The 17,514-nt window shown below is 52.5% G+C and overlaps 1 protein-coding gene and 1 long non-coding RNA gene across 2 annotated transcripts in view; both read left to right on the plus strand.

The window, feature by feature from the left end:
* Nucleotides 1–8,824: 8,824 nt before the first annotated feature.
* LOC122235980 lies at nt 8,825–13,411 on the plus strand. Its single transcript, XR_006214168.1, has 3 exons — nt 8,825–9,129; nt 11,320–11,440; nt 13,329–13,411. It is a non-coding gene; the product is annotated as an uncharacterized LOC122235980 (long non-coding RNA).
* A 3,000-nt stretch (nt 13,412–16,411) lies between these two features.
* The window catches only part of PKP1 (plakophilin 1), a 48,310-nt gene continuing 47,207 nt past the window's right edge, over nt 16,412–17,514 (plus strand). The window contains exon 1 of the mRNA XM_042976690.1: nt 16,412–16,651. Within this exon, the coding sequence (XP_042832624.1) occupies nt 16,450–16,651 (202 nt within the window). The 5' untranslated portion in view covers nt 16,412–16,449. The remainder of the gene's footprint in view (nt 16,652–17,514) is intronic.

Genomic DNA, 17,514 nt, shown 5'->3' on the forward strand with positions numbered 1-17,514 from the left:
TTCTGTCCCTCCAGATTTTGTGACCATTACTTTCTGATCTTCTGGCTTTTCCCTCTTGTAATCACTTGGGTTTTTTTTCTGCCTGAATACCTGAATAATTCTTTATGCTTTGAAGTTCAGGAACTTAAATAGGATGTGTCCGGTGTTGACCATTGTTTTCTGGTATGCTATGTGCCCTCTCTCTCGGAAAACTCAGTCCTTTCTTTATTTAAAGGAAAACTTTTCTGTAAATAGACCTAAATATTTTTCTCTTTCTTTTGTATAGTTCTCTCCTTCTGGGATATTAATTATTCTTACTTTAGCTGATCTTCATTTAGTTATTATTTTGTCTCCCAAACCTATTAGCTTCTCTCGAATCATTTTGATCTCTGCCTTTTCCTTTGCATCGATTACCACAGGCTCAAGCCTTTCCTTGGTGCCATTCTATTTTTAGCCTTCTGTGTTGTTGTTTCTAAATCTTTCGTTTGATTAGTAATTGTATTCAGGTCTCAAGTTGTTTTCCTAACCCTACAACCTCTTCTTCTCCTTCAGTCTTCTTATTATCTCGTCTTTGAATGTTGTGTTAACGTGCTCCCGGAACATGAAACACCAGACAGGACTTTGTTTCTGTTTTTAGTTTCGATTTTCTTCCAGACTGGATTCTTCACCTATCTTTCTCATGCTGCGTTCCTTCCTTCCCGTCTCCCTGCCCCCAAAGTAGATTTTCATAGTTGCTGTGCTATTTCTTTTACATATTGCTTATGCTAACATGAGCAGTTCTGTCCACACCCTCTATTAGCTTTGATATAAAACAGATGAATCACATTAGTCTTGTATTGCTCCCTGGGTTGCCTCATGCATGTAAATCTTGCCCTCATGCCTGCGGCGTCCCAGAGACAAGGACCGTGTTTCAGTCATTCCTCTCTGTTCCCGGCTACACTGCTGGACACAGGCACACACAACTGATGTCTGAGCTCTGACTAGAATGATAAGAGGTTGGGGCCATAGTAAGTTCTCGAGTCCTAGATGAGTTTTTGATAATGACAGATGATTCTCCACCGCAGTTCTGAAAGTTTACTGGGGACAAAACTAGAGAAAATGTGTTTCAATTATAAGAAAAATTGAAGTTACTTAGAAAATATAACCGTCTAAATTCCAAGAGTTTGCCCACCATGAACTAGTTTTATAGCAGCAGAAATCTTGGGTTCAGTGTGGGGAAAGGTTTTGCCTACCCCATCTTTTTTAGGCACAGAGTTTTCTTTGCGAAGTTCCTCCACCCAGATCCACCCTGCCGGGAAAAGCTTTCTTGAATAATTCCAACAAAAGCCACCACTTATTAAATACCTACCCTGCGCCAGGCACTTTACACTTATCTTTACCCTTAATCCTCTCAAAACCATCCTGCAAGTTAGTGTGCATTAGTTTCCTTTTATAGGTGAGAAAATAGAAGTTCAGAGAAGTTAGGTTACTAGTCCAAGGACACAGCCTGGCGAACTTCTGAGATATGAACACAAAACCACCCCATCCAGCCCCACAGTTTATGCTCTTCCCCTGCCTCCCACGTTGGCTTTCAAGAAGTGTGAGTAGCGGGGAGTTTGGGTGGCTCAGTTGGTTGAGTGTCCAACTCTTAATTTCATCTCAGGTCATGATCCCAGGGTTATGGGATTGAGCCCTGCATCAGGCTTCACACTGGTCATGGAAACTGCTTGGGATCTCTCTTGTTTCCCCTCTGCCCCTCTCCCCCACTTGCTATCTCTCTCACTCAAATAAAAATAAAGAAGTATGAGTAGGTTTAGAAGAGATGAGAGAAATATGATGGGACTTGGAAGACGGAAATCAAACAGGTGGTCTAGGGAATGGGGACAAAAAGGATGTGACAGAGTCAGAGTGGGAGAAGGGTCTGGGTAGAGACCCAAGGGAACTGAAAGCAGGGACTTGAATGGATGTTTGCCACCCATGCTCAAAGCAGCTTTATCCACAATCCACAATCTGAAAGGGGGAAGCAACTCATGCGTCCATCCACAGATGCATGGATAAACAAAAGGTAGTACACACATACAACACAATAGTGTTCAGCCTTAGTAAGGAAGGAAATTCCAACACCTGCTACAACATGGATGAAACTGGAAGACATTACACTCAGTGAAACAAGCCAGTCACAAAAGGACAAATATCGTATGATTCCACTTACAGGACCTGGAATAGTCAAATTAGTAGAGGCAGAAGGTAGAAAGATGCTTGCCAGGAATGAGGGGAGCGGGGAAGAAGGAGTTATTGTTTAATAGGGACAGAGTTTCTGCTTAGGATGCCGAAACTATTCGGAGATGGATGATGACGGTTGTCCAACAATGTGATGCACTTATTGCCATTAATCTGTGCATTTAAAAATGGTTCAAGTGGTAAATTTTATGTCTATTTAAAATTTTTTTAATGTTTATTCATTTTTGAGAGAGACAGAGAGACAGAGTGAGAAGGAGGGGGGGCAGAGAGAGAGGGAAACACAGAATCTGAAGCAGGCTCCAGGCTCCCAGCTCTCAGCACAGAGCCTGATGTGGGGCTCGAACTCACGAACGGTGAGATCGTGACCTGAGCCGAAGTCGGTCACGTAACCGACCGAGCCACCTGGGTGCCCCATGTTATGTCTATTTTATTGCAGTTTTTTAAATGCACGCAAAATAGGAACTGGACCTGGAGTACTCTTTAAAATTCAGATTCCTAGGCTTCACTCCAGACGTGGGTGGGTTCCTAAAATGTGCCTTTTAAAAGAAGCCCTTCCAGATGATTCTTACACTCTCTAGCTTAAGAACCATTGGCTGAATAGGATCAGAATAAAGAGACTTGATTAATGACAAGAAGCTGGGCTGGAGGAGTCTGTGGAATGACCACAGTCTTCCCCAAAACAGGGGGCTTGCTTGTCCAGAAGCCTTAGGAAACCCACACCATTTCCCTCTTTCTGCCGGTGTAGGACCGTCTCCTCGGCAGCCTGCTGTCTCCGTTAGAAGCCCGTCTTCCCTGAGAGAGACCTGGTCCAGCAGCCTCATGAGCAGAAGCTTCAAGACAAGGTTGGGGAGAGCTAACCCTCATTTGCTGTGACCTGACACCACCGGCAGAGCTGTTCCCTTAAAATGGAAGGTTCTGGACGAGAGGGGCCTAACAGGTCATCTGGTTCTTCTTCCCATCATCGTTAGATACCGTCTTGTATCCTGATCCCCCAAGTCTGGGTCCCAGGATGATTTGTTATTCACAGAGGTTTACCCCCAGGGAAGTGTCTGTAGGAAGCATCTGGGAGAAGGGTGGACATTGGCTATGAGCCAGAGAGTGTGGCATCACCTGGTAAATGGGGGCCCTGTCGTCATTGTTTTTATTCTCCATGGATCAGGCCCCTCCCCTGCTCAAAGCAGTCCATTACTAGTAGTCATGGATCCCAACAAGGGGATGTTGCAAAGCCAACTGGGGGCCCAGGATCAGGGGCTAGGAGTGCACTGAGACTCTCACGTCTTCCGTCTTCTCTCTTCTGCGTGTCTCTCTATGCACTGGGCTTCTCTGCCTGCTGGTCAACATGGTGGACACATGGGTCCCCACCACTATTGCAGATGGGTCATGTAATCTCAGCTCCACGGTCAGCGTTACTATGTTTGGAGCAGTGGAGGTGACGCTGCACCTGTCAGTCACAGCCCGGGACAGAGCCCGCATCACACCTTGTAAACAGGGGGCCTGGGAGCCCCCTGCTCCTGCTCCATCCATGTAAACCAGAGAAGGGAACTGGTCTCAAAAAAAAGGGCCAGAACTCCCATGGTTCCAGTACTGTTCCGTGGTTTCTGGGCACCTTTGCGTGGCACGTGAGACCTTTCCCAGCTCTGCCCCAGCCCCCAATCTCCCCAAACTGTTCCCACATCCCTGTCTTTGCACGGGCTCTTTCTGCCTAGAAAACTCAGAGTAAGGAAGAAGCAGTGCTGGGTCCCAAGCCAGTCCTCCTGGCTCCCAGTCTCAGCTCATTCCTCTATCCCTGGTGGCTGTGAGTTTCGTGGGTAATGTGGTCGCTGGGTTTCACATATCTCCTGATGTAATCCAGATTTTTTTTTCTTCCTTTCCCTGTGGTTCTTCTGTGATTAAGCAAATCCAGAAGGCTTATTGCCCAGGGAAGAATATAGGAAAGGGCATGATGTAAAGAAGCTTCTACCCAACAGGAGGAAACAGGAGAAAACCCTTCTGGGGCCTGGGAAAAGGAGCAGAAAGGGCAGGGTGACTTGGGAGTCCTGTCCTCCACACAATGGCTCCCTACAGGGGAGGGAAGAAGTGCGAGATAGGGCTGTGAACCCAGAGAGGTTCGGTGGGGATCCCCGTGCAGGAGTCTTGTTCTCAGCTTCTTAGTATATAGGCCTAGAAATTTGCAAGCCCATCAGGAAAGCCACTGTCCCCATAGGGCCACATTGGAAAAGGGATAGGGCAACAAATTATGCATGATCCAGGGAAGTGTCTAGAGAGATGGTCCTGTGCCCTTAGCCCCTAGCTCCCTACCACCTGTATGAGGCACGTGGGGCATCTAGAAGGTCCTGCAAAAGGGGGGTGAGAGTGCTGACTGGGTCACCAAGGAGTCACCGTTAGGGCAGGCCAAGCAACCAGAAAGCAGCAGGGTGATGCACCAGGCTCCGATGGAGTTTTTGTCATGACCAGGACTCAGGCCATCTTCCGGGGCAGTGGGAGCCATGTACGATGAGAACTGGCCAGCAAGAGAGATGGCCACGCTCCTTGGGAGAAACCCCAGGGCTTGCCCTCAGACAGGGCAGAAGGATCTGCAAACCGTAGGCAGAGGGCATTGTGCAGGCCCTCAGTCTCCAATATCACAAAGGTGCCTTTGGGGGTGCCCTTGAAATGGGCAGGAACAGCCCCGACCAGGAGTTTGGATTTTGAACGGATCACTCACCCAAATGACTCTGAAAGAATGCAAAAGAGTTTGCTGTAAATGAGCACCCCTGTTACTTTAAAAGGGTAGTTCTGTTTGTTTTCTGCTATTGATTTCCCACCATTATCAGAATCAGAAAGGAGGTCTGTGTGTTCCATAGGATCAGGTATAAAACAATAAGGTAATTTACTTTTTTCCTTTCTCGCGCATTTAAGTATATTATGTGAACATTACACGTTTGCAAACCTGCACCTTCATACCTAAAAACTAAGAAATATCCTACTCAGCGTTGGAGACCCCCACAGGCCCGGAGCCTGGTGCAGAGTGCGTCTGGCTTCATACAGAACCGGGCTGAGCATCAGGGGTCCGTCGGGGATCTCCAGGGGCCTGGGCTCTGGCCTGCAGCGGGCTGCTGTTCTGTGGCCAGTTGGGGTGAGTAATGCCTCTCCCATTGTCAGACCGATGATGACGGTATAATCAGCACAAACAGCAATTAGGGTAATTGTTCTGTTTAGACGTAACCCAACTTCACTGCCTGGGTCGGGAGAGAGTCTCTGAGGCTCTCTCTGAGGGCCGCGTGCTGCTGCTTCTGGCTTGTCACAGTGCCCACGCTACAAGGTGCTCGTGCTAGGGGAGAGGGTGGGATGCTGAGGTGGGTGAGGAGGGGAAAAGTCACTGCTGGGGGAAGTCCCACTATCTAGGCCTGGCAGGCAGGTGGCGGCGGGGGGGGGGGGGGAGGCGGGGGGGGGCGCTCTGAGCCGCTCCCAGCGTCCAGCTGTGCCTCCCGCTGCCTGCTTACACCCACAAACCTCATCACCATGGAGACTGACCTCCGCTCCCGCCAAACCCAAGCACCTTCAGGCAGCAGGCAGTTTCCCAAGGGAAATGAAGCTCAGATCCCCCTGATCTGAGCCAACTGGCCTCCCTCCCGCCCAAACCCCCAAACTCCAGGCCTCACTCAGATTCCCCAGCAGCTCCAAGTGGAGACACGTGCACCGTCAGGGGGCCTGAAGAGGTGGTGACCCAACCCTCCAGGGCAGGAGGAAAGCAGAGGAGGGTGGCTAGGACACAAAATGGATGTTTTATCAGGACCTGGCAGGTTGGACTCCAGGATAGGAGGGGAAAGAACTGGTGAGTGAGGAAGCCCCAGAAGCCCCCCTCCCCGACCCCGTCCCCATCCTGTAAGTGGGAGAAGGGTCGTGAGGAGGAGTGACGACCCAGTGGCTTTCTGCAGGCTGTTGCTTCTCTCAACAATCTTATTTTCTTTCATCTTTATAACGAGCCTGGGAGGCAGTCGCCTTCACTCCCATTTCACAGGCTCAGAGAAATGGAGTCTTTGCCTAAGAGGCCCTTAGCTGTGACAAGTGCTGGTCTTTCGTTCTTTCGCGAGCCCAGTACAGGCCCCAAACTCACGAGCTATGAGATCATGACCTGAGCCCAAGTCAGAGGCCCAGCCGACTGAGCCACCCCGGCGCCCCTCCTCGTATCAAGTCTTAATCATAGTTTTGGAGATCTTTTTAAAAACATTTATTTGTACATGACTTTAGAGCTTACTAAGTGCTCTTACACAAAACAGGGAGCCTTGTTCTTCAAACAGCACCGCAGGGAAGCGGGTGACAACGAGATGATGGCATTTGACAGATCGTGTTAGGAGACTTGTTACTCCGAGTGTGGTCTGAGGACCCACAGCATCAGCGTCACCTCGTTGCTTGCTGGAAATGCAGACCCTTCGGCCCCACCCCAGACTTGCTGAATCAGAATTGGCATTTTAACAAGATTCCTAGGTGATTCCGTGCACATTACGATTTGAGAAGTACTGACTGTGAGCATCTACTCCAACCCCCTCATTTGACTAGCCGGGAAACTAAAACCCAGAGAGGGCAAAGGACTTGCCCAAAGTCACACAGCAAATTGGTGGCCAAGCCAGGCCCAGAACTCTGCTTTGCACTGGGTAGAGTGAGGTACGGAGGACTCACAGGGCTCTGTCTACCTCACCGTCCATCCTGTCGCGCCCCACCCAGTGCGCCCTGCTCACTACATCGAGCAGGCCGGCTGCACCCCACTCTGACCATCTCCAAGAAGGTACAGTGATCCCTGAGGACTTTTCTGCAAACAACAACAAAAACTAAGCTTCTTGTTAAAGCCCGGTAGATGTGACCAATGAGGGAGCCCGATGGACCTTCAGAAACAAGTTCTTGCCCAGTAGCCCCGTGGTGGCTCTCTTCCTCAACAGGACCTCAGTTTACCCGTCTAAAAAGGGAGTATCAGGGGGCCTCCCAAGGCTCGTAAAACTGCCTGAGCTCTCACAATGAAAGCCCCGTGGAAAGACAAGGTCCCATTATGTCTTCTTGTGTTTAATTGTGTCTGTGTGGCGTTGACTGCCTAAAGACACCCCATTAAGTGGGAAGTATGAAAATGATGGGCCGCCAGGGCTGAGCAGTTGGATGTTATTAGAGGCTGGGCCCTTCTGACTTCCTGGCAGAGGCGTAACTGGCTTCATAAATTCCTCCCGGGGGAGAGGTGACGTCGTCCGTGGCCGCTTCCCTTTTCCCAGACCCGTTGGTGCATCAGTCTGTCCTTGGCATGGAGTGAAACCAAACAAAAAGTTGGTGGCAAAGAGGGAGGGCCAGAGGGGGTGAGAGGCGGGCTGTCGGCCCTGACTGGGAGCCAACAGGTCCTTGCGTGGCACCATGGCTGAGGGACTGCGTCATGCACCCCCAACTCAGGGCCAGTCCTGGGTCTGACATACTGGCGAGGCCACGTGCTGAGGGAGTTTGCTGAGAGAGGTTGACAGCTCATGTCAGGTGACCAACAGAGTTCCGAATACATGTCTGTTTCCTAGGGCGGCCACACGAATGGCCACAAACAACAGAAATTTATTCTCTCACAGTTCTGGAAACCAGAAATCCAGAGCCAAGGTGGTTCCTTCTGGAGGCTCTGAGAATCCATACCACACTTATTCCGGCTTCCGGCCTTCCTTGGCTTATGACAACATCACTCCAGTCTCTGCCTTCACACAGCTTTCTCCTCTGGGCCTCAAATCTCCCCTGCCTTTCTCTTGGAAGGACACTTATTGGATTTAGGGCCTCTCCTAAATCTAGGATGATCTCATCTCAAGATTCTTTACCTAGTTACATCTGCAGGGACCCTTTTTCCAAATAAGGTCACATTCACGGGTTCTGGGAGTTAGAACACAGACATAGATTTTGGGGGGGAGGGAAGCCACCATTCAATCTACTACCGTGTCCCCCAAAGACTGTACTTCAGTGGCTTCCTCCACCCCAGAAGTCTTGTGGTGTGTGGGGTGCCGTGTGGAGGAAAGGCACTGGCTTGGGGTCGTGGGAAGAACCTCCAAGACGAAGCTCTGCCACGACCCAGCAGCATGGGCAAGTCTCACAGCCTCTATGAGCCCCAGTCTTCTCATCCTTACAATGGGGGCAATAAGAGGCGTGAACGCTTCTCTCAAGGGGCTGATGGGCAGGGACAGAAAACCACTTTGTAGACCGTAGAGAACCAGATAGATGTGAAGCATTCTCATGATTCTACTTGCAAACAGATGAAAGCAGATGCGAAAACCAGCCAAGCCAGCGAGTAATCAAAAGTATTCACTCCCTTTGAGTTATCACATGATTCCTCTTTGCTGCACTAAGAGCAAAAACTCTTTGCCCTGCACTGCAAAAGTTGCCTTCCACAGTTCTGTGCTGTCCAGTATTGCCTGTTTTCCAAAAGGCCCCCAAATTCTGTCTCTGCTGTCACATTGCCCACCTTCCCCAACCCTGTCCTCATCCCCAGCCTGAGCACTGGAGCTTATGTGGGGGTTAGGAAGTCACCAGGGGAGTCCTGCGCTGACCCCCCTTGCCAATCCAACCCCAGTATTCCTGCTCAGCAGACCAATTTCCAAGACAATGGGGTGGAAGACAGAATCCTCTGTCATAGAGGCCATTCAGGGTGTTTCTTGGGGCAGTAGGGGCTCCCAGGGCAGATGGTCAAGGTCCAGGATGGATAGATGCAAAGCATGTCTACAGTCCCCTTTGGAAAGGAGTGAGTGGTACAGAACCCCCTGGCCTGGCCACTCTGCCCCTTCACCCCACTCCCTCGACGGAACCGTGGCAGCCAGTGGACAGTGAAGACCGGAGATGGTTGGAGGGTCAAGGTGTCAGGTGACCCCACAACTCCTCAAGAGCTCTTGGCCAGAATGGGCCCGTATCCAGCCCCAACTCCAGCAGGGCTTAAAGTCATGGCCTCTGGTATGATGATAGGACCGGGAAAGAGGGTAGGGGTAGGTGGGAGCAGAAAGGTGCCCAGAGGGGCATCTGGTCACAGGGATGTCATAACAGAGCACACAGAAGGAACGTAGGTCAACAGGACAAACGTTTCCTGAGCCACTGCGATGTTCAGGGCCCTGCAGTAGGCCAGCGGGTGGTGCAGAGCTTACAGAGTTCCAGGGGGCAAGCGTGCCGTGCTAAAGTCACACAAGACAGGTACAAATTATACCAAAAGTTGGGGGAGAGATGGGAGGACTTCTGGCTCAGAGCAACTAGGGAGCCAGCGAAGAAAGGCGGGAGCATCTGAGATGGGCTGGGGCGGGGGGGGGACTCCCACGGGACCGGATGGGCAGAGGTGAAGCAGCAGCCTGTCCAGCCAGAGGGAGCGGCATTAGTGCCCCGTCGTGGCTCCTAACTCAGGTCCGGTTGGTGGCAGACTACAGACCTGGGAGCAGCCCGGAGCCCAGGGCCCTGCTGAGCATGGATCTGGGAGACGCCTGGCCTGCATCTTGTTATCGGTGTTCCTAGTAAGAAGGCACTGGGCTGGGCTGTCTGCAGGAGGCTGTAGCCACAGCAATGGGGCAATGCAGGCAGGAGGGCTCCGCCACTCGGCAGGTTCTGAGCCTGGCCCGAGGCCCTGGCGCATCATGGCTCCCGTCAGTGCCCGTCCACGGCCTGGCAGGCTGCTGGCCCAGCAGCTCAGAGCAGAAACACTGTCAGGGTGCCAGCTGCCCTAGGTGTGGCTGCCCTGTCTGCAGGCGCGGGCGGGTGACTCATCAAATTACCATCGAGGCTGTGCGGGGCTGGGGCTGGGCAGGTGACTGCGAGGCAGAGAGGGGGAGAGCAGGGCTCTCCAGCTCTTTGGGCACACACCCCACGCTGTTGCCAGCTTCGCGGCTCCCACAGCCTTTCCCTGGGCTGCTGCCTCACCTCCCAAGTGCTAGCAATTCTTCTGGCACAGGGCTGCAGGAACAGGACCTCCAGGAACCGCAGCCTCCGAGGCTCCTCTCCTGCCTTGGTTTCCCTTCAAACCTCAGGCCCCAAAGGGAGGAGGGGACCGTGCCCCCATGGTGGAGTAGGGAGGACACAGACACCCCGGCCTTCACAGGGCCGTGTCACCATGCCTCTCTGCATTCGATTGACTCTTCTGACAAATCAAGGGGCTAGACCAGATGGTCTCTGAAGTCTCCTCCACCTCTGAAGTTCTCCCGTTTCCAAGGGCGATCATGACAGAGCCACGTTGTAGACAGCAGTGCTGGGCCGGGAGGGAGGAGGGATGGGGTCGATGGGAGAGAGGCAGAGCAGAACCTGGAAGGAGGCACGGCTCAGCTCCCAGGGGAGGGAGGAATGCGTGAGGCTCTGAGGTTAAGGAGGAGAGGCACACGGTGGGAACTGGATAATAGTGTCAAACGGAAAGCAGAAGAGAGGGAAGTCAGATAAAAGGCCACAGGTGCTACTGGAGGGAGAAAGGAAATTCTGTTTATTATTAAGCACCTACAGTGTACCAAACACTGTGTTAGATATTTCATATATGTTTGTGGCCCTAAGAACTCTGTGAGGTAGGTGTGACTAACCTAATGTTACAAATGAGGAAACTGAGGTACAGGGAGAGGTTAAGCGGCTTGTTCACTGTCACGCAGCTAGCCGTAGCAACGCTGGGGTGCAAAATTTGGTCTGTTAACTCCCAAGCCCCATTCTGGTTTTCCCAGGGTGCCTCCCAAGGAAGGCTCTGGAGTCTGGAAAGCTGAGGGCCTCCCAGGGTCCTGAGGGTGGGGCTCAAGCCCAGAGCCCTAGTCCGGCCAAGGGTTCGCAGAACCGCACTGCTGGCCGGGGCAGGGTGGGGATGGCAGGTAGTGCACAATCCAGGGGACGCTAGCCCCAGGAGCACAAAAGTGGAATTCTGGGCTGGCAGAGGGGTGGGCTGCAGAGCCACTCCAGTGCTGACAGCAGGCAGTTGGGACACTGCTGTGTTATTATTCATCACCTTCCCTCCTTCTCTGGCCTCGGCTCCACCCACCCCGCCCAGAGAGACCAGAATGGCAGCTATGAGAGCGTGAGTTCTGGCTGCTGGGGGCCCTGGGTGCACACCCTGGCCTCGCCCCTTAGCTGGCCATCCAGGCCTTGCTCTCCCGGCCTCCGCACCAGGCCCCTGTTCTCTCTCTTCTCCCGCAGCCAGTGCTTCCTCCTCATCTTCCTCCGGGGCAGAGCAGCACTGGGCACAGGCCATCCCTCCTGTCCAGGCCTTCATGAATGGGGAAGATCCAGGGTCACGAGCTCCAATCTTCCAATCAAGGTGGGGAGCGGCCTCTGCCATTCCCTTCCCCTCCAGTTTGCCTGTTTCCCCGTCCATGGTTGGGAGCCTTTCTGTGCACCCTCTGTACCCTCCGGGCACAACGGTGCTATACAACAGACCTGCTGCGGGAACCCACAACTAGGGGTCATAAGGTCACACCGGGAGTCAGGTGGAGAATCTGGTCCATTCCTGCCCCAGTACCCCGAGGGCAGCAAGGATCCAGGATTCTGAAAGAGTTCACTACCCAGTTTCATCCATTCCTATCCTTGGGAAGATGGCTTCCTGGCTTCGTTTCTCCCAAGATGACCAAGTCAGGTCAAAGGGGTGAGCGAACTCTGACTTCCTGATGTAAACTTCCCTCAGGAAGTGAGAAAGGCAGCTCATCTCTTCCCCCCACTCTTGAGACGGGCAGCTCCTCTCATGCTTCAGAGCTCAACCTGCACTCTGTCCCAGCCTCTCGTTCACGTCCTTCACAGCACTTAATATAGTCTGTAATCATTTTGTCGGCATATGTATTAGTTTACTCTTTGTCTACCCTCTTAGAATGTAAGCCCAGAGAGAACAGGGCCCGGACTTTTTTCTGGGTCATGTTCCCAGGGACTGGCGTGGCACAGAGCCCATCTAGACATTCAGTGCATATGTACGTGACTGTCTGGGACTGCTCCACACAGAGGAAGTAGTGTGTGTGCAAAGGCCCAGAGGCAGACATCTGCATGGGCTGAGGGCTGGTAGAGAAACCAAATAAATGATAAGGGAGACTGTTTAAACATTGGGGAGGTGGCAGTGTGGCTCGCCAAGGAAGGTTATAAGGTACCTGAGTTAGGTGGCCACTGAAGAGCCTGCTAGCTGACCAAAAGAACTCGCTAGAAAAGGCTGGAAAGTAGGGAGTTGGCCCCTTGGCCACTGTCGCTGTCCACGAAGTCTGAAGTTGCCTGGAACAGAAAAATAGAGCTAAGTAAGGTGAGGCTGTGCTGGCAAGCTTAGGGGGTCCACAAAAGAAGGTTATCCAACTCTCTAGGGGTATCTGCATCAGTTTGGGGTAGAGGGGAAAGCGCTCCAGTCACCCGAGGGGCTGGAAACTAGGCAAGAAGAATCTTCAGCCCGATCAATCTTAGAAGCAGCAAGAGCCCCAGAGGCCTCCTCTCAGTCTTCTTCACCTGGGCCAGTCCTCCCACCTGGCCCAGCCCCCGCTCCTCCCATCTCTAGACTGTAAGTTCTATAAAGGCAGGACTTTGTCTTCTTTACCATTGTATCCCCAATGCCTAGGATAAGGCCTGTCCCATAGTAGAGGCTCAATAAATACTTGCCGACTAAATAAGTCCATATTCTACATGTTAATGAATGAAACTTGAGGTCACAGGACATTTCGCTTCTAAGAGCACACTGCAGGTGACGTGAGGGTCACAGGCAGCGCTGTGGGGAAGGCAACAGAGAGAAGCAGAACCCCGTCCACACTCATTTATGCTAACTCCTATGAGGATGACGGTTGACTCACTTTGTTCCAGAATCAAATCAAAATTAACTTCTTTCGAGATGCTTTTCCCAAACCATCCCACACCCTCTAAACTCAAATTAACCCATATTTGTTAGCATTTTTTTAACCATCTACAAATACATTCTAAAAGTCACCTGAAAGCATTTCAGAGCTCAGCTCGTATGACAGAGTCTCACTGACATTTATCCTTCCCCTTAGGAGGGCTACCCTCTTCTCTGGCCTGTTTCTGAGGCAGGATCCCAGGAGGCAGAAGAGAGAGGTGATGGGAAAAACCCTGGTCCCCCCCACTCCAAACCATACACTTGAACCCCAAACCTACCTTTCTAGCCTGAATATACCTCGCTCACTTTGGGTCAGAATGTGTGACTGATCCCCTTTCTTTCCTTCTCCCAGGGAGAAGTCAGACCTTGTTTCAAATCAAGGCTTCACCATTGATGTGTTTCCGCTTCTGCAAAATAATACTTCCTCAAGGGCTATTGGAAAGATTATATCAAATAATATATACCAAGTGGACCTGTTATTGGTCCTGCAGATCCTAGCATACCCTCTGTCCACTGCCAGGCTTCCCTTCGCGCTCGTGTGGGGTAGGAGAGACAAAGAAAATATTGTCCAGGAGAGCTGGTTCAAGGTTCTCCTGCCCTACATATCCCCATGATTGACATCAGAATTCCATAGTGTTAGGGTGAGGGCAGATTTGGTGAGCTATCAAATCTACCTCCACTCTTTACAGATTTGGTTCCAGGACAGAGGAAGGGACTTGTCTGGCATCACAAAGCTAGTTAGTGACACAACTGGCCTGACTTTCATGCTACATGATGGAAATAGATGCTGATAAAAGATTGATCCATGGAAGGCTTTTGAGCCAGATGCTTGTCACAGGGAAATCAGGGGGCACTGCCGTGGGGCACCCAGACTCTGGATTCAGGGTGCCTGTGTGTGGCCTTGTCTCTGCCACTTGCCAGCTTGGTGACCTCACTGAGTCTCAGTTTCGTCATCTGAAAAGGAAAGATGATGGCACCGATCCTGATACTTTTAGGATCACTGTAAGGATTCAAACGAGATGATCCACGTAAAGAGCCCAGAACCACACCTGGTTTATAGGTCTGGTGCTTGTAGGAGCACAGCAAGTGTTGGGTATTGCTCTCAATATATCAAAATAATGTCCGTATCAAAATAATAGAGAAGTATCTAGAAAAACTGAACTTCGTATCTGGAAACAATTTTAAAGATGATCAGTTTCAGCTTCCAGAGGGATAAGTATGGCCTTTCATAGCAATATAGGGTGCACCAATCACCTCCTCAGGGCCCTTCCACAACTTAGAGGGAGCAAAATTATCATTATTTAAAGACATAATTATAACACTTGTTATAGCTAGCATGTTAGGTTTTAGATAGGCCAAATGCATGATACAATGGAGTTGTATTTTTACGTGCTGTCATGTGCACTTTATGACGCATTGGGGGCCCTTATATAATCAGTGAGCACTGTACTTTAATGCCCATTTTATAGGACTTTTATAAAGGAGGTTGGATAGTGTGGAGGGAAGAGCAGTGGCCCAAGAGTCACCAGGCCTGATAGGAACAAAAGCTTTGCCACATATTAACTGGGTGACTGAGGGCAAGCTACCCCTTCTCCTCATCAGAAAAATTTGGAGCCTGGGCTGGATGATGTCCAAGGATCAATCCAATCCTGGCAGTCTGTGGCTCAAAGCAGAATCTAAAAATTTTAAGAGATGATAGAGGTCTATGAGTGTTGAACTTTCGTGTATCTATGACATATTGTTGGTCACACCTCTGGTTTTTTTGATGCTGAGTTCTTAGGAATACAACCTTCAATTATAAAACTATTTCTATTGGAAATTGTGATCTGCTTCACAATATTCTGCTCTGTACATAACTACCAGGAATGCATTATGGGGAATTGTAGGGGCATGTCACACCCACTTCTCAGGAAATGAGCAAATGACCCTCATGTGGTCCCTGAGATTGTCACTCAAGCTTTGCCATCCTTTCTCATATAATTCCCAACAAGCCTAGACTCTGATGGCCCCTTCCGTGGCAAATTAGAAGGGAAAACTAAAAATGAAGTATGTGAGCTGTGGGTGGCAAATACAGAGGACGGCTAAAGGGACAGCTGCGATAGCATAACACAGCTGAAGGACACCCCAAAACTAAGCAGCTGATGGGACTTCACACCTAGAGAGTTCAGAATCGGTGCCCACGATGAGAATCCTGAGTCATCAAGAAATTCATAAATTATGTGCCCATCTTTTACTTACAGAGAACAGGCAGGGTGTGATGCCTTTTAGAAAGATTTCTGTCAACGTAGTTTTTAAAATACTCGGCTTCTGTTACACACCAAATTCCCTGGTATGAGCTACCTTCATGCCTGGGACCAGGCTGCACGAAGGAAACATCACTCTGCGTGTGTCCCGGGGGGTTGGGTGTATAGGAGAATGTCACAGAAGTCCCAGAATAGTAAGTCCACAGTAGGGTAGTTTTATGAGACGGACAGCTTTCCAGGTTTCCAGGAAGGCTCTGGGTAGGATACAAGTAGACTTAATTTACCTTAAACTGGCTAGCTTTCATTCATGCATCCATTCAAAAATATTTTTATTGAGCCCCTAATATGTGCCAGCACCATTTTACGGGCCAAGTCTCAGTTTCAGAGAGAATCCACTGTTCACACGGCGTGTTCCTCTGGCGTGCCGCACATGACAGGTGTACTATTCTGTGGTTTTGTATCTCAAGTCTGTCTGGCCCTTGAGGCTTCATGCCCCCACCCCAGTCCCTTCAGGTCGACTGGCTTCCTTTCCAGTAGAGTGGGTTGTTCCCACAGGATTGAGCACTCCCTTTAGACATGGGCTGTGCTTCAGCCCTCAGCCTGGGAGCTGACCACCACCCAAGGGGCTGGTCTCTGCCATGACCTCAGGACAGAAGAAGGTGGATTTCAGGCTTTCTTGGGATTGGGGGGGGGGGGCGGTGAACTTATCAAGAAAGACTCCTTTTTCCTCGAGAGAAGTCTCCCTGGGTTCCTGAGCTGAGCACATACTTTCTCCATGAGCGAGCAGGAACAGGACGGAGGGGCGTCTCCCTGGGGCCTCACCTCCCGCACGTCACGGGGGAGGGAAGCGAGAGCAGGGAGCGGAGAGCAAGAAGACGCCGAGGCCCCACACTCCAGGCTCGCGGCCCTGCCCCCCCCCCCCAAGAGCGCTCGCTCCCGCAGCGGCAGCGCCCTGCAGCTCGGCACCTGGCGGGGGCGCGCAGCCAGTGGAGTGGGTGGTGCAGGGCAGGGGTGGTATATCCAGTCTGACCGAGGGCGGGCCCCGCCAGTGCCAGCAGAGGGACGAGCCGGGGTGGAGGCGCCAGGAGCCGCCCCCGGGAGCCTCACGCGGACCTCTCATTCTATGGCCCTCGGGAGCCGCTGAGCGCCAGCAGAGCCGCAGCCGCCCGCCCCGCCGCACCTCGCCGCCCCTCTCGGCTCTCGCACGCCCGGCCCGCGCCTCCCGCCGCCATGAACCACTCGCCGCTCAAGACCGCCTTGGCCTACGAATGCTTCCCCGACCAGGACAACTCGACGCTGGCTTTGCCGTCGGACCAAAAGATGAAGACAGGCACGTCGGGCAGGCAGCGCGTGCAAGAGCAGGTGATGATGACCGTCAAGCGGCAGAAGTCCAAGTCTTCCCAGTCGTCCACCCTGAGCCACTCCAACCGAGGTAAAGACTCGGCGCCCGGCGCGGCCCGTGCGCCCCTGCCCCGCGCCCCTCGGCCGGGCTGCGGGGACAGGAGGTGGCGCGCGCCCCGGGGCGGGGGGGGGGCGGGGTCTGCGCGGCCCGTCCGACCGGGTGGAGCGGCGGCCGGCGACCGGCTGGCGAGCTCCCCAGAAGCTGGGGGGCGCGAAGGCGGGCTCCCGCGGCGGGGGACACCGCCACGGGCGTCTCGCCAGCTCGCGGAGGCCGAGGATCGCCCGCGGGCCCTTGTCCAGGCCCAGAGCCGGGAAGGCTTTCTTCCCCCAACTGCTCGGGAACAGTCCCCGCCTCTCTCTTGTTCTGCCTCGGCCCCCCAGGGCTCCCCAGGACTGTGTGCCCCCCTTACTTCCCGTCCTGTCCTTGAGGCTTTGCTTTTCACTGCGCCAGCGGCAGGTAGCCGGCGCAGCGGCAGGTAGCCCAGGCCGGCAGGTTCCCAGTGTGTGGCTGCCGGAGGGCAAGGGAGTCACTGTGACCCCAGTAGGTGCTCAGGAGAGTCGCTGCGGGACGGGGAGGTGCCGCGGGGAACAGGGACAAGCCCGTGGTGTGCCGCAGCACGCTAGCGGGAGCCTCACACCTGGAAGAGGCAAGTCTGGTTGGAAGGTCAGCCCAGGACCAGCGCGCTCCCTGAGGCTCCCTGAGGACCGGGAAGGAGGTCTGGGGATGCCCTGTTTCCTCAGTAGCTAATGCAGAAACTCCCTTTCCCACCAGATTCTCCCTACCTCACTTGGCTTAAGTAGGAAGGAACAAGTGTCAGGAGGACGCTTGTGCAGGAATTGAGGTTGGCAAGGCTGGGAATCCCAGAAGGCCCCCAGGGCTGAGCCCTCAGGGTG

Source organism: Panthera tigris, chromosome F3 (genome assembly GCF_018350195.1).
Source record: "Panthera tigris isolate Pti1 chromosome F3, P.tigris_Pti1_mat1.1, whole genome shotgun sequence".
Taxonomy (NCBI): domain Eukaryota; kingdom Metazoa; phylum Chordata; class Mammalia; order Carnivora; family Felidae; genus Panthera; species Panthera tigris.